Source organism: Phalacrocorax carbo, chromosome 17 (genome assembly GCF_963921805.1).
Source record: "Phalacrocorax carbo chromosome 17, bPhaCar2.1, whole genome shotgun sequence".
In the NCBI taxonomy this organism is placed as follows: domain Eukaryota; kingdom Metazoa; phylum Chordata; class Aves; order Suliformes; family Phalacrocoracidae; genus Phalacrocorax; species Phalacrocorax carbo.
Window position 1 is genome coordinate 8,449,402 of NC_087529.1, and position 22,026 is coordinate 8,471,427.

At 50.8% G+C, this 22,026-nt stretch overlaps 1 protein-coding gene across 3 annotated transcripts in view; it reads left to right on the forward strand.

The window, feature by feature from the left end:
• The first annotated feature begins 210 nt into the window (after positions 1–210).
• LOC104046690 (NADPH--cytochrome P450 reductase) overlaps positions 211–22,026 on the forward strand; it is a 30,444-nt gene continuing 8,628 nt past the window's right edge. The window contains exons 1-6 of one of the 3 annotated variants that reach the window (XM_064468149.1): positions 211–296; positions 2,353–2,486; positions 12,601–12,793; positions 19,737–19,785; positions 20,641–20,769; positions 21,392–21,541. In XM_064468149.1, the coding sequence (XP_064324219.1) occupies positions 12,615–12,793; positions 19,737–19,785; positions 20,641–20,769; positions 21,392–21,541 (507 nt within the window). In that variant the 5' untranslated portion in view covers positions 211–296; positions 2,353–2,486; positions 12,601–12,614. Of the gene's footprint in view, positions 297–2,352; positions 2,487–12,600; positions 12,794–17,091; positions 17,284–19,736; positions 19,786–20,640; positions 20,770–21,391; positions 21,542–22,026 lie in introns of those variants that run through there. The other 2 variants (XM_064468150.1, XM_064468151.1) reach the window with 2 other exon arrangements.

Sequence of the window (22,026 nt, forward strand, 5' to 3'; positions counted from 1 at the left end):
CTTTGACCTTTGATCCCAGCACCCTGCCCCTAACCCCGACCCCGCGCCCTCCCCAGTTCCTCCTGTCCCTTTAAGACCCCCCCGTACGCCGGTCGCGGACGGGTCGTACCAACCGCGCCGCCGCAGAGGGGGGGATCTCATCCGGCGGGCGCGCCCGCAGTCCATTGGCGGGCGGTGGGGGCGGAGCGTGTTCCCCCCTTCCCCCCCGAGCGTGTGCCTGAATGGTGCGATCCGCCCTACGTGCCGGCCGCGCCGGGACTGCGGGGCGCCGCCGCCAGCGTCCGACGGCCGGCGTGGTGGGTGCTGCGGGGGGCCGGGGCTGGGGAGCGCGGGCGGCTCCCGGGGCAGCTGCGGCCCTGGGTCGGTCCCCTGCGGCTGAGGGTGGGCCGGGCTCGGCCCCCTGGGTTCTCTGTGACGGACAGTGGGGGGCCGGCATCCCCTGACTGGGGGGGGACGGGACGGGACTGGGATGAGTGCGCCCCCGTTATATGGGGGGAGTGGTGTGGGGCCACCTGTTACTGGGAGGACTGGGGTGACTAGGGTCCCCGGTGTGGGGGGTGGTATGAATGGTCCCCCTGTTAATTTATGGGAGGTTGATGTGACTTGACCCCTCCCCAAATGGGGGGACTGGGATGACTAGAGCCCCCTGTTGCTGGGGGGTCTGGTGTGACTGGGCCCCCCTATTATTTGGGGGGCAGGGGGTGCCCCTATCATGCCTGGCTCCCCGGGGGCTGTGGGGCCCGTGCCGTGGGGCTGAGGAGGGGGCGCACGGCACGGGGGGAGCCAGTGCTCGGGGCCCTGCCGGCCCCGCAGGCTGCTCCCCGCCGAGCCCTGGGCCGGCAGCCGGGCTGCTGCAGGGCCGCGTCCGCCCGCCTCGCCGCCGCCACACCCTGAAGGGTCGCTTGTGCTTACCCCACCCTGGGTGGTTGCTGGTTAAAAGCCTTCAGTGAACTTATTTTTCTGGCCCTTCTCTGCAGAAAGTTGTTCCTGGCATCTGACACCTTTGCTGCACGCTGGGCTGATTTGCTGCTGTTCTGCCTGTTCTCTTTATAAACTTTTGTGGTGTTGGAATACTCTTTATCCCGCTCTTTTCCTGATGGAACTGCTTTGGAGAGTGAAGTTATCCCTGTAGGGAATGTACTTGTCAAATGAAACAATGGAAAACCTCTTGTTTGGAAATGTTAAAGCTGGAGGGGGTGAAGACACCTGGATCATGGTGTTGGGAGTTAGTCATCAAAGTGGAACTGATTCTTAGGAAGTCATCTTATTTGCAGGAGTAAGCACAGCTGGCGTAGCTTGGAGCAAGCTTTGGTCTGCCAGTGTTTAGACCATGGGTTAGCTTTCAGAGCGTGAAAAGGAATAGTAATACCTGGTGGAATGCATGTAGAGAAGAGGGATCGCTGAGGTTTTCTGCCTAATCTGAACAGATTTGGAGAACTGAAATAGGTTTGTACTTTTACAGCTCTTTCTTAAAAGCAGAAATGTATATCTGGTTGAGAAGCTGGAAGAGTACAAGGAAGGATCAGGTCTCTGTTTCTAAATTCTGAAACAGTGTTGGTGGGGCCGTCTCTCCTTCAGTAGGGCTTTATGCTTCGTGTGGACCGTAGTGACGAGATATGGGATTTAATTTTGTTGTTAGCCGGCAGAGCTGTGCTTAGTGGTATGCACTGATGCATGCATCCCTTTGCTAGATAGAAGGGAATGTGCTTTCTTTCGGTATTTCTGTAGTTCTCTGAGAAATCCTGATGAGCTGTTGTGTACATGCAAAGCAAACTTGCGGATTAATCTGCTGCAGGTGAGGAAATCTGTGTTTTGTTGAGGAAGGGCTGGTGAGCCAGGCCCCTCGTGGAGAACCTGAACTTGCCCCAGTGCAGCTCTTGGGTTTTCCTTCAGATGCATCTTATGATGGTTGATTGCTCTGAAGGAGGATGTACATGGTAGAGTGTCCGGATCCGGAGAGTCCTCTGTGTTGCACGTGGATGTGATGGTGCATGAGAACTATATTTGCAAAACACTTGCCCATAAAGTGGGGAAGAAGCAGGAGGAATATTGGTGCTACAGGGAAGAAAAAAAAAAAACCTGACACAACTGAGCATTTCCCTTTTAATCTAGTGTAAAAGCCCTGGAGAGTAAGGTGAAGAGTGGGCAGGAAGGAGGAGGTAGTGTCACACAGCTAGCTTAACTGTCTATTAATTAGTCCTGTTCTAATTGTGACAGAGTAAAACCTCTTGCTTTGTCATTGGTTTGCAGTTGCCTTTTGTTCAGTCAATAATCTCTGGGGTGGTGCCTTCTGGGTAGCCAGGGTTGAGCAAGTAAGTGCCTTCTGCAACTTTTGTTTTGTTTCTTCCAAAGCAGGTGGACGAGCTCGACGGGGCCACACGATCAAAACTCCTTGTCTCAAGGGAGGCTTTCTTTGCTGCTCGCTGCCCTCTGTGCCGGGGCTCACAGGCCCCATCAGCGCTTGATTGCAGAGCCGTTGGTGCAAGGTAACCTCTTTCTTTTGAGCATTCCAGGTTGTGGAGCGTCTGTGGGCACAGCTGGCTTTGGGGAGGTCAGCTGGCAGTGAGACCTGACAGGCCGGGAGCGATGGTTTCTTTACCCAGTTCACTTGCCGCAGAAGCGGCACGTGGAACTGTCTGGACTGAAATCTTGTTTGATCTTTACTCTCACCTTTGGCTGTTGTGACGCAGCCAAAATACCGTGCTTTATCAGTCCTGAGGGACTAGGAAGAAGGCTTCCCTGCTGAAGTCTGTGTTCCTGCCATCTCTTCCCCATCCCTTTCCTCTGGTATAAAAGAAAGCCACCCAACAGTTTCCTCCGCTGACACTGAACTTTGTTCTATTTGCTGACATGGGCTCTCCTACCTCTAAAAACACAATTCGTAGAACTTGCATAAGTTGCTTTCCCAATGTGATCATTTGATCCGAGCAGTGAGATTACTTTATACACGCTGTTGCTGAGAGTGAGTCACGAGCCCTGCAATGACAGGTGTACCTCTGCCAAGATTGTTTTTTTAATAGAGTCTGAAATGTTATATATCGGAACAAATAATTACAGGCTGCTTATAGTCTCTTGCTGCTTCTCCCCAAGTAAACACTCAAGTCAATTGTGTGCTGCTGATTGCTCATGGAATTCAGAAAGAGCAGAAGAGGAGCATTTGTACCTCTGATGGCTTCTCTAGGGCCACAAGTCCAAAGAGAGGCTGAGATTGACATGTGGTGGCGGATTATTATAGTATTCTTGCTTAGTTATCAGCCGCTTCTGGGCCTCCAGTTATTCCTTTGCAAGGATTACGTGGGATTATTGACAAATTTTCCTTTCCGTTCTTGCGGTGTGGGGTAGGAGATGGGGAGGTTTGGGGTTAAAGATGGGGCTCTGCAAGTGCATGTGCAAGTCTGCTGGGAAAGGTTTAGTAACCAGCTTAGGGAGTTGGTAGGTCTTTCTTTGCGGTGCTGGCAAGTACACTGGGTCTTGCTGTGTGGTTGCCTGTGAAATGCGTCTATTGACTTGCTTTTACGGGTCTTTGCTAGCATCTCTTGGTTCTAGCAAGCTCCAAGCTTTGAAGGAGCAAGCTGATAAAATGCCTGCAAGGATTGTGCAAGCCCTGGTTGTGTAACAGGGCTGTATGCATAACCGCTGGAGGTAGGAGGAGCAGCTTGTGTTAGGAAGGGGGAGAAAAATCCTGTGTCAAGTATCTTCTGTTTATATTGACCATACCAGGAGTGTGGAGTTGGAGAGCTGCAGATTTTGTAACCTGGGATCACCCTTTCAGCCTGTGGCGCTACTTATTCCCTGCCTGACTCGTCTGCTGTCCTGTGGCCTTGTGTCCCTTCTCAGCACAGGGATACACGCTTTGGGTACAGGATTGATGTTCTGGGTTCTGCTGGTGCATGTGGTTGTGCGTGATTGCGGGGGACTGGGCTGGGTAGTTGTCTGTATTTCACAAGTGTTCAAAAAAGTAAAATACAGCTCAGATTGCCTTACCCACAGCAGGCACAGAGGTGTTCATAGGGCGACTGCACACCTTTCTAATAGAGCAGCCAGATGTGAAGCCTGGGTCTGGGACCAGGAGGACAGCTCTCTTGCTGGGTTATCATGGGATGTAAGGATTGTGCAGTAACACCTCCTTCCCTTACGGCAACATAGGAGTCAGGCATGTAATGTCTGGAAAGGTCTCACATCCTCAGAGGAAAGCTGCCTTATAAATACATAAAAACAGTGCTTGGTGTTCTTTAAATAAATAAATCTGCAAAGCATACTGTTTCAACCAGAGGTCTTTACAGTTCTTAAACCTTTGCAGGATCTGTTTAACCATGAACCTCTGCTTTTCCAGCTGTTCGTTTCAAAGGAAACCTCCCAAATGAGAACGGTATTAGAAGGCTTTGCAGTTCAAACTCTTCCTGGGGTAAGAGGTCGAAGTCTGTGGCTCCCAACCCAGTCCGTAGTGTTCCCCTCCCCGTAGTGGCTGCAGGCGAAATCAGAGCTGCTCACAGGAACCTTCAACAAAGGCAGGCAGGGGGTCGGCAAACAGCTGGTTTGGAGGAGAATGGTTTTCACTGAACTTCCACCTGTGGCAGCATTGGGTACAACACTTGCAGAAAAAGCTGCTGAAAAAATACTGTATACCCCTCTTGATCTTCAAAAAAAAAGATCTTCAGCAGGACCTGAACCATGCAAAATACATGCCTGAATGGGTCACTCCTGAGGTTTTGCAGCATAGCCCTCTGAGCAATTGGTTTGACTGAGTAGTGCTGTGGTAGTTGGCAAAAGGGTGGTCTAAAACACCTGCAGTCTTGTCCCAGCTCCTGAATATTGGTGGTGTTGAGACCCCTATTCCGCTTTCAAACAATGCCAGAAGCGCAATGCACTGCTTTTGTCCCTCCCTGGGAAGGGAGCCTGGGGAACAGTATTAGTTAGCAGGGAGGTTTGGTTTACCTGCTGTTCTCAGGTTTTGTTTAACCTGTAATCCTCGACACTTGTTTTTGAGTGCTGGCTCATGTTAATCTGCGTGAAGGAAGGTGTTCAGGTGCCTAAGCTGGTGAGATGCCCTACATCCTTGTTTATAGGTTGAGAAACAGGCTTTTACCTGGTGAAAGGAAGTGTGCAAACACAGTAATTCTGGGCTTTCTTTTGAGGCAGGTTGGCAAGTTTGAATTAGTTTTGGTGTTGGATAATGCCCTAAGTTGTTTGGTTCAGTGTACTGGGCTTACTGCATAGCCCCACCTTGATATATCTGTAGTGTAGAGTTGCTTTCTGCCCCAGTAAAACAGCTCTTGTTGTTCTCTTTCTTGCTTTTACAGCTGCTCTGCTGTCCTTGAATAAGACTTACAGGCCAGAAAAAAAGTCCAAGTGTGACAGTGAAAGTTCAGATATGCAGTATTTCAAGCTCCAGACTGACTGATGCACGCTTCACATCTGTCTCATGACTAAAATAGAAGTTCTGCTGGTGTCTGAGCCAGTGTGTCAAGGTTTGCTTAGAAGAGACCTTGCACAGCGAGAGTAATTTGTTCTGTTGCTTTTGAGTTGGATATATATCTTGCCCATACTGGAGGTGTTCCTGCAGCCAAGTCCTCCGTTTAGATTGGGGTGTCTGAGTTGCACGCAGTGCCAAGAGGCCCATGGAGAGTCACTTTCCCTAGTATTGTGTGAGAGAGGCTCTGCTGCTTTCCACCCTTCTTTATTCAGCTGGTGGTGGTTAATGGGAAGTGGTGGGATGTGTTGGGATTCTCTTTAAATACGTGGGAAGAAAGTGATACAGAAGTGGAGGTGTGTGGCGGCCAGACCTCGTTGTGGCAGCAGTGGTGAAGGACAGCCCTGGCTCACTGCTCGTTATTGCTGTGATGAGGAAAGCACACCTTTGGCTCACCGCTTGCCGGGGCTGCCCTGTTTCACAGCGAGCACCAGCGCGGGTGCTCAAGCTGAGGCTGATGGAGTGAGGCAGCTGTGAGGTTTCCCACCGTGCCTTCTTTCCGAAATTCCTGGGCTCCCGGAGGCTGCACTCACCTGCAGGGTGAGCCCTCCCAAAGCAGGGAGCCTGTGCAGACCAGGCCAGGCACGGCCACTCATCTGGCCAGACCAAAGGCCACTTACTGAGGTGAAATGCAATCTCTGTGCGGCAGAGCTACAGAGAAGAGGCTAATCCAAGGGCTGTTGAAAGCAATGTTAAATAACTTGGATCCGAGCGCCAACTTCAATGGTCCGCTATTGTTTTGGAAAGGACTGCTTTTCTTGCCAGGTCTCCCTTTACTAAAAAGGATGGGAAAAAGAGCTAATTTGAGAGTTGCTGAGACTGGCACAGGCTGGTGTAAACAGAGTTTCTTATTCTAATTGGTTACATTCATACCTGAAGAGGAATGAGAGAGGATTTTTGCCCCAAGGGTCTCCTGGCCTAATACCACAGACTAGCACGCCAGAAAGTCTTCACTGCAGTGCAATTCAGAAGAGACCAGGCACGGGTTTATGGGCAGAAATGCCATTTCCACCACAGCTCTGCTCTCTTTCTGCTGCTGCTGCCTCCCCTCCTTCCTCATGAGCTCACGTCTGTAGGGCTCCTCTTTCGGACACACATCAGTAATGCGCCTGCCTTGCATCTTTAGTGGGTGAAAGAAGAAAACCCATTGGTCACAAGACTGCATTCCTGTCGTAAGCAACTCTTTTCCTTCTCCACCGCCACCACTGTGTGGAGTGATGTGGGCTCGCCACAGCTTCCTCCTGTTGCTGCTGTCTGTGCAAGCTCTTGACAAGCTTTGCAGATGCCGTGGGAATAGAGACCTGTGAGAGGGCCACTGGGTGGTTTTCTTTTTCCCCTCCCAGGTGTTTTAGTTGGTTTTTAGTTAGCTTGTATTTATTTTGCTGTTGTTTCTAAAGCTCAGGCTGCAGATTAGCTCTGTACAAAGAGAAGGGGTTCCCGTTCCCTTTGGCTGCTCGGTTCCATGCTGTGCCTCCCCTCTGCCCTGAAGCTGTCATTTGGGGCTGTGCCATGATGCCAGTGGAAATAACTGATCTCTGGTTTAAAATTGTGGGGTTTAGGGCTGCTTCTTGAGGCTGATCGCATCCCTGATCTGTGTTGTGCCTTGGTCCCATGCAAGAATGGTCAGCACAAGAGAAAGGGCGATCCCTGGGACACGCCAGGCACATGGTGGGGAGGAGCGTCTGGTCACGCACACCGACATGCACCTAGGGAGTTCGGGTTGGTCCTCGATGAGAAGGGTGGCTCTTGCAGATCTCATGGTAATGCTGGCATTTCAGCACTAGGAATCGTGACAGCTGTGCTTCTGCTTTGTTCACTAATGCATTGCATGTGCTGAGTCAGTGACACGAGGGTGGTCATCATGTGGCTGCAGAGAGCAAGAAAAGTGCTCTACCAAGTCAGCTCTACCAGCAGTGCCCCTTTGTCCCCTTCCCTGGTGTGGCTGTGTGGGGTTTTTACTGCAAGTCTGACCTGGAGAAAGCAAGAAGCCTGAAGAACCGTTGGCTTTTTGAGTGTGTGTTGCTGGTAGGGGAGTGGTGGCTTGCATGGGTTCTGGTTTACAAGAAACCGGAAAGTAGTCCTTTGGTAAGTGTCCTCGCTCCAGGGCTTATGTTGGCAGTGTGATGGTATTACTGCGAGGTATGTGGCGAGCTCTTTCCTACAGGTGTGATTTAACTTAATTGGTTACCTGGTGTCCCTGCTAGCAATTAGCTGAGACAGCCTAGACCTTGCTGCAGGCTGGGGAAGGCTTGGCTGCCTAAGCCCTGCTGAGCAACCTTTGAATGGTGCCTGGCAGCGGTGTGAATGTCGGGCGGAGGGTGACTGGTGGCATTGCATGCATTTATGTCACTCAATTCCTCCTTTACCTTGGTTGTCATAGATTTTAGCGTGCGCATATTTCAAAATAGAGCTTCTGCCTGCAGCTCCTGTGCTTATCTGCAGGTGTCCGAAGGACACTGATACCCCTTGGTTCCCATTGGGAAAACTCTGGCTGTTTCAATCAGCTCAGGGGCATGGGAGATGAGGGTGTAGCCTCGGTGCTGCCCTGTGCCAGGGCAGGCAGAGTCCGTAGGACAGAGCAGGACTCGTGTCTATTGCTGCATAGGCATGGGGAGCCCTCTCTGCTGTGTTATGCTGAACTCAGGAGCTTCTTAGTGCTACAGGCTGTGATCAGGTGGCCAGCTGGAGCCTGGGGATCAGTTATCAGGGGTGGGAGTGGTGAGCAGCCTGGGTCTGTGCTTGGTCAGCAGTCTTCCTTCTCCTTTCCCTCTCATGTGAGCAGAGCTGATGCTGCAGGTCACAGCGTGGTTATGATGGCACAGGTCAGAGGAGAGTGAAGCACAGAGTTTGGCCACTCATTTTTGGAGTAAGAGTTGCAGGCTGCAGTCTGGGACTGGGAAGCCAAATTGTCCTGAGATACCTGAAAGTCATAACAACCATTATATAAATAAAAGGCTACTTCAACTCAAAGAGCCAACTTCCTGCCCAAATTGATAGCTTAGCTTCAGAGACGAGGCCTTTTGGTCTCTAGAAGATATACAGTGTGACTTGCAGAAACATCCTTTTGGCAGAAAGGGAGACCTCCCAGCCGTGTTTCGCAACCACGATGCTGTGCGTGCCAGTTGGATTGGGGGGCTCCAGCGTGCTTTTGGGGACTTCTGCTGTACCCCGTCCTAAGGCTGCCATCGGCTCTGTGCAAGAGCAGGGCAAGAACAGATGTCTTTGGGTTGCTGACTGTTTGGCTTTTAGGGCATTCCCCATCCCATCTTGTTTGTTGTAATGCTATTTTTATTTTAATGTTTTTAATCCTGTGACATTATAGCACCTTTAGTCCACGTGGAAATTGTGGGGGATTTGGAGATGCCTGGCACTGACAGTGCTTCCAGTCCTTTGCTTCAAAGGTGTGTATTCCTAATACCCATGCACCTTTTTAATATGAGGAGGAAGTGCATCTGTTTGGCAGGATGGAGGTGCGCAAAGGGGTTCCCTGGTGATTTGAATGATTGTGAGCTGCTGTGTAGCAAGCAAATTCCCAGGTTTGGAAGCTGCATTCAGAAGCTGTGCTAAAAACTGTGCTAAAATATAGCATTGCTTGATTGCAGTCTTTCAAAATGTTGTGACTTTTCTGTGCGATGTAGATGCCTCACATCTCGGCTGAGACTGGTTGCTTTACACCAGATACTGTGTGCATAAACAAGGATCAGGAAAAGGAGCCATCATTAAAAAAAAAAAGGAAGCCTGTTCTGTTTTGATTGAAGGTATAATAAACATTGGGGATAAAATAACTGCCTTTGAAACTGGTGTCAGGGGAGCTTTTACTTCTGCACCATAAATTCCTCCCCTATGCCGCTCCCTTTAAAGAACTGTCTGATTCTATCAGGTTCCTTCCAGAGGCTGCAGGATTTCCAGGACAGCTAAATTTCACGTAAGAGTCATGTTTCTTTTCACTGGAAGTTAGAAAAGGACATATATTTGAAAATCAATTGCTGTGAATTTCTGGAAAGTAATTGCTACAGCTTACTATGTAGGACTGAGATAAATTTAGGAATCATCTTCCTGTGCTCGGTGAAGTGAGTTAAATAAATAGTTCCCGAGTTATGACAAGCCTTTAAAAAAAAAAGTAGTGTGAGGTCTAATTCCACATCCTTTGCCTTTCTCTTGCTACATCTAAGTAAAGCTTTTCCTAAGGGTCGGGATGGTGAAGTGAGAGCAAAAAGAAAGACCTGTAGCTAGGATATAGGACTTGAATAACTAAATGTCCAGGGCCAGATGGAGCCCGTCATCAAAACTAAAGCAGTTCTTGTGTCTCTGGTTCCATCACTGGAGAATGACTGTGTTTCCGTCCAGGGTTAGAGGTCAGTGTATAACTTTTATGCTGCGGAGACTTGTGAATGAAAAGAGACCAAACCAAGACTCTCATCCACGCACCAGACCCATAAGCCTCCAGAAATGGTGCTTTTCCCTCTGGCTGTGGGTGTGGGGAGTGAGTGGGTGGTCCAGCTGCAGCCGGAGGGTTCCCCTGTGAAGTGCTGGAGAGCTGCAGTGTGGCGTAGGCCAGGAGGTAGTACGGCTTCCTCCCGTGCATCTGTCCACCCTGCATTCGCAGGAGCTTCCCTCCTGAGGACACCTCCTCCAAGGCATTGCTGCTTGGGCGAGCAGACCACCTACGGAGGCTTGAAAAAGCAAAACCCCTCGTGGCTGCTGCTTGTCCCTTTTGCTCTGGGAGGCCAGATCCTCTGCTGGATATTTTTGGGCATAGCAATGAATTGCTGCTGGAGGCATAGCCCTCACCTTGCTTATTAGCCCAGGAACTCATTCTGTCACCCTCTGTAAGGGCAGCTGGCGAATGTCCGCATCTGAGCTATCTGGGGCTGGGAGGGAAGTTGCTGTGGGGCCAGGCGTATGCAGCCTGTGTGCGTTCTGCCCCTGCTGGCTGCCGCTCACCAAAGACATGTCTAGCTTGAAACTCGCCCCTACGTGTGGTTTGTTACGAGGGATGCTGCAGTGCTCTGTGCAAGGAGGCTTTCTTAGGGCTTGGCTGCTGCGAGTGCTGGCTTTAGTGCTCAGAAGGGCAAGGGTGGAGCTCCTGCCCAAAACTAGCTTAGTGTGGTCTCCATCAGCCTTGGGTTTTTTTCATGGCTTCCTTTGAGCAAAAGTTTGTTATTGCCTTACGTGCCATAGGAAAGGACTTGTGAAGGCAATAAACCAGCAACGGTTTTCCCCTCACCAGCGTGTTCCCTTGGTGTTAGTTGCTGGACCTGCTCCTCACTGATTTACTGGAACCCAACACAGAAGAGGAGAGGGACCCTGCCAGGAGCTGTGCCTTGTTGGCAGCTAAGCTCCGGTTGTGGAGGCTTTAACTTAACAGTTTAGTCTACAGTTGTACAGAAATAACACTCAGCTCTTGTTTGGCTCTGAGATCCAGTGATGGAAAGCCTGCCTGCGGGGTAGGGAGGACAGCGTGACCTGCCTGATAGAGAGGAATGGGCAATTTGCTTGTCTGCAGTTGCATGACTAACATTTTTCTTCCACCCCCCTGCTTAGTGTCATCTCTGAGAACCTAACGGGAAGCTTTGCAGTGGTGTTTTAGTGACCTTCATATTACAGTCACTTGCCAAGTTCTCCGCTGAATTAAACTTCTTGTGGGGCTGAGAGCTGGCTGGACTGCAGAACTACCCAGGAGCCCACCCATGATCACTGCCAGGTGGCCGTGGACTTCTCCCTGCACTCCACAGGGCTGCCTTTTATAGCTGGTGGCCTGTGGCAGAGTGCTTTGTGCTCTCCAGAGCTGGACCTTTCCTTGGTGGGGCAAGAACAAGGCATTCTTATTTGCTGAAGACCTTACCTGGTCTCCCTCGGTAGTGCTCCCTGAGCATCACCTTCCCTTTTCTTTCCAGCTCCTGAATGCATTAACGTAACCTTAAACTTCAGTCAGTTTTATTTCTCAGCCCAGACACAACCTGGAGTTTGCTGTTCTCTTTCAGCCCCAAGGAAAGCTGTCTGGGATCTTTTCTCTGGCAGGCACAGGTTTGCAGAATAGGTTAACTCTCCCCTCATGGAGAAATGTCCTTTCTCTCAGGTAGCACCCACATGGCTCTGAGTCACTTTTCTGTGTGAAAGTTGAAATGTCCATGGTCTCCTGGGTTGGCAGGATGCCCAAGTACAAGAAGAGCGTTACTTTGCCCTTACAAATCAAGTTTTGAGTTAATTATCTGTTAGCTTGGACAGAGTACGTCCTTGTGTTGGGAGAGTAACCTTGCAATCTAGACTAGGGTCAGCGGGAGGAAGGGAGGAATGCGTCGCTCCCCAGGAGGAGGACAGGGGCTGTAGGGCTAGTCGGGGCCTTAAGGACTGAGTGCTCATCCTTGCACTCCTGCGGTCTCTGGGCATGGCCATGGGTCACTTACACTCTGCCTTGGCAAGGGGAAAGGCATAATTCAAGGAAGTGGAAGTTAAACTGGGGAAGATAGTGGAGGGAACTGGGAAGCCAGAGGCCCCAAAATAGGTTAATAGTAAATCCAATCTGCATGCAGAGGTGGATAGGAAATCAGAAGTATTCGTCATTTGTGTTGGAACGGCCTAACGTGGGGATGCTCACAGAAGCACCATGCCACAGTCCTGCTCTGCGGTTTATAAGCACAGCAGTAGGTCTGGGACATTGTATCACCTTGTGCAAAGAAGGGAGAAAGCCCCAGATCTGTGGGGTGACTGGAAGAGTGGGGTCTTCCCCCACTAACACCCCATGGGCTCTGTGGTGAGTAAGGGCTTTAGTAAAGGCTGGCCACGAGTCCCTGTTGTGTTTTGCTGGGGTGTTAGTGGGAGCCAGGTTGGGGTCCTGGGCTGGAATGTGGGGCTGCTCCGGTGGTGCTGGTGGAGGGGGAGCAGAAATCACTTCTGGTGGATCAGCATGGATGCAACGGGAAGGGAGAAACTTGGTGGGGCAGTGAGATACCTTGGGATGTAAAATGATCTCGCAGTATTTTGGTGCAAAGCCTCTCTCCAGAGAGTTGTTGGGCTGCCTTTTGCTTCTAGGAATAAATGTGTAATGGAAAAGCACGCTCTGAAGGTCTCTTAATGCTCCTGTGGCACTGTGTGACTACTGATGTTCGTTTGTTTTTCCTTGCTGACAGTGCCTCTGACCGTCATGGGGAATGCCGGCATGGAACCGAACATCTCCCCTGCTGACAATGCTGCACAGCAAGACTCTCTTTTCAGCATGATGGATGTGTTTCTCATCTCGCTCATCACCGGGCTTTTTACTTACTGGTTCTTCTTTCGCAAGAAAAAGCAAGAAGTCCCAGACCTCCCCAAAATGCAACCAGTGTAAGTAACAATTCTCAGGCAGCATGGGGTTGAGTGTAGCTTTCAGTCTTGCTTATAGTTGGTCCTTGGAGGCTGTGTGGGAAGTTCAGCTGGATTCTGGGAGGTCCCCAGGCGAGGGGACTTAGTCCTGAAGTATATTTCTCTGCCCTGGAGTTTTTTCTGAGCTGTTCACCTCGCAATGCGGAAATCCCCGTGAAAGAGCCAGGCTGCAATTCTTCCTTACCCCACCGTGTGGCCTAAATCGGTAATTTGCCTTTCCCAAGCAGGGCAAGAAAAGGCAAGGCAGAAAAGCCACTGGCTGTGCTTCAGAACTCTTAAAGGTTGCTTTGGCTATTCCCTGTGTTTTCTGATAAAAGTCATATTTAGATAATCTGGAGAAAGGTGCCCTTGCTCTTAAGCAGGTTTTGTATCAGAAATCTTATCTACCCTTAGCTCTGAAGAGAAAAAATAGTCTTGGGGAACTGCGAGATAGTTCCTGGGCATGAGCTGCTTGGCAGCTCTTGTGAAGCTTGCTTGGCTTTGAGGTCAGGTTATGGCAGCAGTAGGAGGCTGGATTTGGAGAGGGAGAGGTCCTTGTTCCACCCTGTCTTCTGCAAGGGGCTTAGGGCCAAGAGCGAGCTGCATTGGTGGAGATCTGGGTGCATTTAGTTCCTTGTCTGAGTCACATACCAAACTTAGCATCGGTTTTCTAATGGGTTTTTTTATCTCAGCCTTAGCCCAGCTCTGTGCTTTCCAGTATTAGGCCTTTGCAGAAGGTGACCACACAACACAGGTGAATCCTCTGGGTTTGTAATGATGGCTGCAAATTCACTGTAGGCTTCCCCAGTCCTGAGTGGTTGGTTGCAAGGCCATGCCATGAGGAGGGGAAAAGCAACGGCTGGCTGCTCGCAGTAGTTTGAGATTTAACGCGTACAGTTGCACCAGCACGGTGTCCTGCATGAAGTGGGTTTCTCCCCATGGCACTTAGTGAGTGTTTCTCTGGCAAGAAATACTTGTCAGTCCTTCATTTCAAAGTGTTACAGCCTGGTGTGGAAAGAAGCTGTGGCAGGACCTGTCTGTAGGCTGCTCAGATGAGGATCTTTGGTGGCAAGTGAAGGCTTTTCAGCAGGGGAATGATGTTCCTGTTACCCTGTGTTTAAAAGCTAAATCAAAGACAGCAAGCAGTTGTGGGTCTGTTATGAGATCTGCATGTCTACCTTAGTAGGTTATGCTACTTTCAGTTTTCAGGGTTCGTCATCCAGTGTTTGTGTTGTAGTTCAGGTCATAATTGAAAAGGAGCAGGTTTGGTCTTACCGTTTCCGCTTTGGTCAGATCATGATCCTCTCCTCTGGTGGCAGAGCCCTCTGAAAGCAAGCCTGGGATGCCAGGTCTGTTGTGAAATCCCCAGGTAATGGGAAGAGTAGCACACAGCTCAGAGCAAACCTGAAGGCAGGCTACCTGCACTGATGTTGCAGGAGGATGGAAAGTGTCTTTTATGGCTGGGAAGGGTTTGAAAGGAAGAAATATCCCTGGCTGCAGTACCTTGTGCAGACAGGCATGTGCAAGGCTGGTAGCAGCCCAGCTATCTGTGCCTGCTCAGCCTTACCCTGGGAATTTATTTTCTTGGATTGGTTGGATGCTTTCCCTCTCGTGCCTGCAAGAGGGCTGCATGTATCAGCACATGCGGTTGCCTCTGGAGATTGTAACAGGAATGGCTGCGTTGTGATGAGAGCTAAGCTGGCTGGAGAAATGGCACTATCAATCTGAAATTAGATCCTGACATGGCGCAGATTGACTTGGAGAGCTCCTGTGCTCGCAGTCCTTGTGACTGTTTCCACCCACCACCCATCACATGCAGCCCTTTCAGAGGCTGCCGTGACCCTGTAGAGAAGTCACGCTGCAGAGGGACTTGCTCGCCACCCTGGGTGTGGGTTACCACCTGGTCCTGCTGCAGGACTCAGCTTGTGGGCTTCTGTCTGAGACTGGCTGGAGGTTTTGGCTTTGAGCTGACTCACAGGTATTTTGCCTGTGTTTCTTGTGTGGGATCCATGCTCCCTTCTCTGTCTGCACGGGGGATGGCTGGCAGGGAGCACTGCGTGCAATTGCACCTCCTGTTGCTGATAACCAGGGAGGGGTGAGGTTGCTCCGGACCTTGTCTGACACAATTTGTTTTGGAAAAGTGACAGCCAGGCAGATGAAAAGCACAAGGCGAGGCTTTAAAGCAGTTTTTCTGTACGTTAAGCCTGACCCTGCCATTGCCTGCTGGAGCCCTGCTGCGGTCGTTGCAGCAAGCTGGTCTGAGGGCAGCATGGACCCGTAAGCCAAGGATGTGGCTGGTGGCACATCCATCCTCTGGGACAGAGACAGCCACTTCCTGCACTGCATTATTTTATGGGACACTTGAAACCTGGAGGGAAATGAGTGGGGAAAACAAGCTTGCTCAACCTCGGGTTTCCTTCCCTCCTGTCATTCTTGATTCTGGGGTGGAGTTTCCTTTCTGATGAACAAGCAAATCGGCGAGACGCAGGATCACCCTGTCAGCTGCTGCCTGTGGCAGGCTGGATAGCAAGCTGGTCCCTGGGCAGGCAGGAGCAGGCCTGTCTGCAGGCAGGGAAGCTGTCTCGGACCCGTGAAGGCAGAGAGCCCTCAGTGGGGCTGTCTCTGGTTGAAGTGGAGAGCCTTGACCTTAAGAGCTGTTGCTTTTCTTCAGCACATTCTCTGCAGTTCTGCCTTGACTCACCGAATTTTCTTTATCTGATGGTGCCGGGTGATGGTTTCTGTTGTGTCACTTTGGCCCCCAACTTCAGCTTCAGCCTTGGAAGACTGAAGGATGAAAGTGCTGAACAGCAACTCAGACGCATCACGATGGCTGCTGCTTTACTGGGTTTACCTGCAATGTGGGAGAGTGCAAGCACAGTCTCCAACCTGGACACAGCGTTCAGCACCTTGGTGCCCTCCTGGGGCTTTTGGGAGCCACCGCTGAGCGGCACGCTGTGATTGAGCCACGTCACCTCAGCAGGGTCTCCAAAGGAAATGCTGCTGCTGCAGCAACTGCCCTTGGTTGTGGAAGAATGGATGCATGGTGAAAACACCCTGGATGGCATCTGGGCAGGGTTCACTCTGCGTGTCTCCATCAGCCCACGTGGCCTGGGAACAGTCACAATCTTGCCCTGACAATGCGTCTTTGGGTTCAGCTACAACTCAGGCGCTTGCTGATCCCTTACCCTCACAGCCAAGCAGAGCTGTTCTGCCCGAAGCCCCCAGAGAAGGGGCAGAGGCTTGCTGCATACAAGACACCCTGTACCTGTGTGGTGTAACACCCATGCTTTGGGCAGGCCAGCGTACCGCCGACTGAGGATTGCTTGCGTTTTGACCGTTTTCAGACTTAATTGAAACCACTGGAGCAGCCTTCCCCACGGCCTGCTCTGCAGATGTCATTAGGGAGAACGGCTCTCGATCGCCACGCAGACGTGGCCACCGCACTTCCTTGCAGTGGCATTGCTGGGGAACGCGCTAATTTATTTTTACTCTTCGGCTGCGCCTCCTCTGCTCATTTCACAGTCGCAGATTTCTTTCCTTTCTCGTGTCCCTGCTCTGGAGTTGTGCAGACCTTTGCCCTGGGAGATGCAGGCGAGACATTGATTGGTACACTGGGTGTCACCCCCTCCCTTCTTCCCCTATCTTTAACATTGTTTGGGGCAGAAATTGGCTTATCTCTATTTTGCAGCTATAGAGAAATCCATTCCCTGGTGCTTGTAGGGCTTCCTGTGGCAGGAATTTCTCCAGCTCCTTAGCCTGATTAGCTCTCTTTGCCGCCTGCGTGTGTGTGTGTGTGTGTGTGTGAGAGAGACCACCTCTAATTTAATTTAATAGGATCCTGAAGAGAACAAACTCCTTTCAGCTGCCTCCGTAATGGCACTGCCATAGTTACCCGTAGCGTTGCTCATGCAGTGTCTGGAATCATTTCATTCAGCTGCAGTGTCGACTTCTTTTTTTAAAGAATATGTATAAAAGCAGCTGTGATATAAACAGTTTCCAAGGTAACAAGGCTGGGGGAGGGTTTTGTGTCCCGTCCCCCTGCTCCACGCGGATGGGAGAGGGATGTGTGCTGCGGAGGATCCTGGGAGGCTTCATTCTCCACTCCTAATTCCTTTCTGCCACTGCTGCCAGATGTTGCAGTTTCTCAGGACTGCGCGGATCCACTCAGTAACTTCCAAAGCCCCGCCATGAGGATCTGAGCGGACAGGACCACTCCTGCTATGACCTGTGCCCGGACCTTTTGTGCCGGCTCTCTTCTCCTTAACAAAAGGCTGACACTTGGCTTTAATGCCCAGGAGGAGCAGAATGGAAAGGCCTCTGTGCATGTTGCTCCAGAGCTAAGTTAGATCCGTCCCCCCCCACCTCCCCTTGCAGACAGACACGGCTGCCCTGCGACTCTTTGTCTGCCTCTTCCCTGCCCCGACCATGGGCTGCGTGTACTCGGCCCCACGAGAAGAGGTGGCCGTGGCGAGGTGAGTTAATCTGCCGACGGGCAGGCGGGATCGCTCTGACTTAGAGGGTTGCTCCTGCCACCCCCAAGCTGGGTGGAGTGGGGTGCCTCTCCCTGCTGGGGCAGGAGGAGAAGGAAGGGGAGAGGCTCTGCTTGGAGGCAGGCTGCTCCAGAGGAGACCCTGCTGTTGGTGTTCAGTTTCTCTGCAACATCCAGGCTGTGGTCTCACTTCTGGATGGGCATGTGCTTTCAGGAGGAAAGCCACAGGCATGGGAGCTTTCAGAAAAAGAGAGGTGTTTAGCTGGAACGGGGACTTCAGTATCATTGCTGAGCTGTCCGGAGCTTCCTCCCCCCTCCTTTCTTTCTCCTAAAATCAAAGTGACAGCCCTGGGAGTCGCTTGCGCTGTGGGCTCTCACCAATGGTGGGCAATCTGTACAAGCTAAAGATTTGCTCCAACAATGGAGTTAATCCCCTTTCCTCCACCTGTCACCTCTTATACCTCTCTTAGATAACTCAGGGCAGTGACTTTAAGCTGTAAGAGCAGTCGTTGCTGAAAACACGCTTTCTCTTCTAAGTTTTCCTGGCTGAATGGTAAAAATTAGTGTCATTTAAGTTTTCAGCGTCTGTGTGTTTTTGCAGCTCAGATTTTCAAGTCACCCTGATGAAGCAATTTCAGGGCGTTGTGTAGCCCTTTTTCAAAAGCCAGACTAATTATTTCTTCTGTGTCTGAGCCAGAGACTGTTCTCCACCACAACACTTAAGTGCAGGGTTGCCTCCGTTGAAACTAGACAACCTCCATGTGCTGCACCCTTTTCTCTTCCAAAGGAAGCTTGCTGAAAGGATCTAAACTTTTTTTTTTCTCCTGTAAAAGCGTTTTGTTTAGCAGTTGACCCAACAGCTATTTTAATTGGATCTCATCTGCAGAGGGCAGTAACCAACGAGGTACACCAGGGAGCCAAAAGCTAAGTGGGAGCTGAGTCTTGTGAGCCAGCTGGGCTCTCTAAGATGCTTGTGATATCCCTGTTCCCAGCGAAGCACAAATGACAACGTGGGGAGACTGTTAACTGCTGAGAGAGCAAAGTCGGGGATGCAAAGCAGGTCTCTCCTGGGAGCACAGCCTCCTTGGGTACCTTTTTTGGGTAGGGTTCTCTCGTCTTCAGTGCATGCTGTGTGGGGCTGTGTCAGTGCTTGGAGCTGTCAGGCCAGGTTGCGGAGCTCCTTGATACCTGTGAGTAGAAAGGGGTGCTTGAAGGCATGCTTTGCTGAATGTCCCTCACCCTGCCACTCTGTGTGTGTGCTCTGCAAATGTCACAGCACATCCGCAGAGATCCCTCCCTCCGGACTACAGAGTTTAGGAAACTGTTAGTGAGCTCTGCACATTCTTACATGGGCCGGAGCCAAAACCATTTGTTTTTTGCCTGGAGGCTTCTCTCTTCCCACAGGAGACCCAGCCTTGCATTCTTCCATTGTGAAGGAGAAACAGGAATGGGTCTCATGTTCCTCCTCCCCACTACTGAAGCCCCAGTGGGGAAGACAGAAAGTGTGCTCCTGGCACTTGTCCTCCTGCCTTGAAAAGACTCCAGGACCTAATCTATCTGTACCTAGAGCTACCTCTGCTTGTGAGGCTCCCAGGGTCCCCAGGGCTGGGTTATTTTTACCCTGTGACACTGGAAGTCCAGAGGTGTGCTTAGGGATAGCAAAGCTCTTCTGGCTCCCTACCTAATAGGGTAGCCATAGTGGTGTGAATCTCTGCCTTGATGTTTCTGATGCTGCAGTTTCTCCCTCTTTTGAGAGAGAAAGCCACCTCCCTGTGATAACACAAACTCCCTCTGTGCTGGACATCCACACTGGGGATGGAAACCCCAGCGTGGGAACGAGCCACGAGCCCTGCAGGACCTCATCAGGCAGCAGTCGTCTTGCCAGAGGCTCTGTAGGTCTGATCAGCTGCCTCTGCTCTGCAGGGCTCTCCAGCTCTGGGACTTCTGTCTGGCATGCTGTTCTGAGGCCAGAACAGCTGGGTTTTAGCCCTGTCTGACTTCAGGCTTGGGGAATCTGCCCTGGGGGTCATGGCTCAGGACCAATCCACTGCTTGTCCACTGTGGTGGGGAAGCAGGAAGCTCTCTGTTCTCTTTTCTCCCACTGTGGCTTGGCCTTTGAGATTTTTCTGGAGGCTTACTCTTGCATCATAACTCTATGAGATCCTTGTAGCCTGCTCAGCTCTGAAACCTCTTGGAGCAATTGATAGAGTGAAGGTTTCCTGACACCCAGGGGTGACTTCCTGGGCTTTGCCTGTGACGTGATAAGAATGGGTATCCTTGTGACAGGGTAAATAAGAGTGGTTGATGGGGACTCACCACTTTGGGTGGCTTTCTGAGAGCTGGTGTGGTTTGGGGGCCATTTTTTCCCCACTTGCTTATTCCTGACCTTAAAGAATGAACATGCCCATCTGAAAGGAGGTTCTTCCTGTCTTTCAGAGCAGCTCCAGTGAGAGACAGCAGCTTCATTGAGAAGATGAAGAAGACGGTAAGCTTCTTGCTCTTGCTGCTGGGGGTGCTGGGAAGGTGGGGGAGCTCGTGTCCGTCCCAGTTTTCTCTGGAGACTGTCTAGCTGTGTCAGCAGCGGGGACTGGTTTGGATACAGGCACATATCTGCTGCAAAGAGCATCCAGAGGAAGGCTGTGTGGGCAGCTCTCAGTCTATGCTTGAGAGTTGTTCTTAGAAAAAATTGAAGTCAAAATTTGGTGAGGGGAAAAAAAAAGTGTAATATGAGATCAAAGTCAGGAGGGAAATGGCAGAGGCTTTAAAGTCATTGGCTGGCAGTTGTTTATCTGCGTGGTTGTTTCCCAAACTGGCTCACTCTGGAATGGGAACTGTTGTACACAGAGCTGGCGGCTTTTGACTCCGCTGGACTGGACACAAGAGGAAGCAGAGGAAGAAGCAAGGGCTGGATATATTTTCCGTTTTACTTCAGAGTAGCTGGCTTGCGGCAGAGCAGGAGCCCTGGTGCTTAGGCACTTTCCCAAAGCTTAGGCAAGTCTGCTTTCTCATCCAGGGAGTTCCTGGTTTCCAGCAGACACGCTGCAGCCTTGGGGCTGAGAAAAAATCTTATGGGTTTTACTCTTTGCTTTGGGTCTTAGTCTGATCTGAGTCATCCTTCTGAGATTGACAAGTGTCATGTTCTTATTAACAGCTTAGCCTTGAGTCTTCTGCTGCAAACATGGCATGGAGTCCTGTACCAGTGCAGACTCCTAGTTGCTTTTAGGTTGCAGTCCAGGGCTCCTGATCCCAGGCGTTTCCTTTGTTTCTGACAAGATGGGCTTCATCCATGCATTTGCCAAATGAGTAACCACCATTTAACAGGATTTCTTTTTCTCTCCAGGGGCGAAACATAGTGGTTTTCTACGGTTCCCAGACGGGTACAGCAGAGGAGTTTGCTAATCGTCTCTCCAAAGATGCTCATCGCTACGGCCTCCGGGGCATGGCAGCAGATCCAGAGGAGTATGACTTGGTAATTTAGCCATGAACAGCCTCAGGATAGGAAGCATCCTTTTAGCGTCCCCTAAAAAACCCCAGAAGGAGCCTGGCCAAGGGACATTTGCCCTTTTAGTAGTGTCATTTAGGGGAGGAAAAGGTCAGCCTGAGAGATGCAGAGATGGACTTGGTCCTTGCCATTCTACAGATTTGGAGTGAACACTGCAACATGAGTGAAAGAGGAAGGTAGCCTGGAGTGTTTGGGAGTTGCGAGTCATCCATTGGCAGCATTAAACTTGCCCAGTATTCCCTTTGTGGTTAGTGTTGGTCCCATACTGCTGCAGACTTGGACAGAGGCATTGACGTTGTGTTGTTCTCCAGAGTGAACAACAATCCTGGTCTCTTAAAGCCTTATATAGAAAATCCCATTGCTTTTCTGGCAGGGTAGAATTATTGACTTGCAGTCCAGTGAGGGTGGTTAGCTTTATTTCCCCTGCCATTTTGGGTGTGTTTGGCCTTCCCCAACCCCTTTTGTAATGAGCTGTTTGACATTACGTGGTGCTGTTCTGCACACCAGAGGTAGCTGTATTGTAGGAATAGGCTTGCCCAATAACCACATTGTGGTATCCTTAAGGGTTTGTTCTTTCCTTTGGTTGTAGTCGGACCTGAGTCGCCTCTCTGAGATCGACAAGTCCTTAGCTGTGTTCTGCATGGCCACTTACGGTGAGGGTGATCCCACGGACAATGCCCAAGACTTCTACGACTGGCTGCAGGAGGCTGACACTGACTTGTCAGGTCTCCGATTTGCAGTAAGTGGCTCAATTCCAGTTTATGATGCATTTGGGCAGGGAAGTCAAAAGTCCTCCACTGTTGCCTGCACATGGCTTGGGTAAAGGCACAACGTGATGTCTGTGCCTTGCACGCCTGTGTTGGATGTGGTCCTTATTGTCTTCCTCTCCCAGCTTTGTGGATACTTGCAAACATATACCTGGGGGCTTTAAATGCAGATGTCAGAGTACTCTTTCCAGTCACTAAACTGCAAGGGTTTGCTGGGAATGTCTTGCCACAAACAGCCCAGCAGGCATTGAATAAAAGATCTGTAAATAAGTTAGTCTGCTGCTGCTGTTCAGAAGCTAATTGAGCAGCCCTGGGCCAGTTCTTCTCCCACAAATTAAATCACTTGGAGGAGCGCATAGCTCTCTTCCTGTGCTGAACTGCATAACTGGCTGAGATACAGCCACCTCACCTGAACCCTGGCCAGATTCCTTAGGCAGCATAATAATTGCAAATGAGG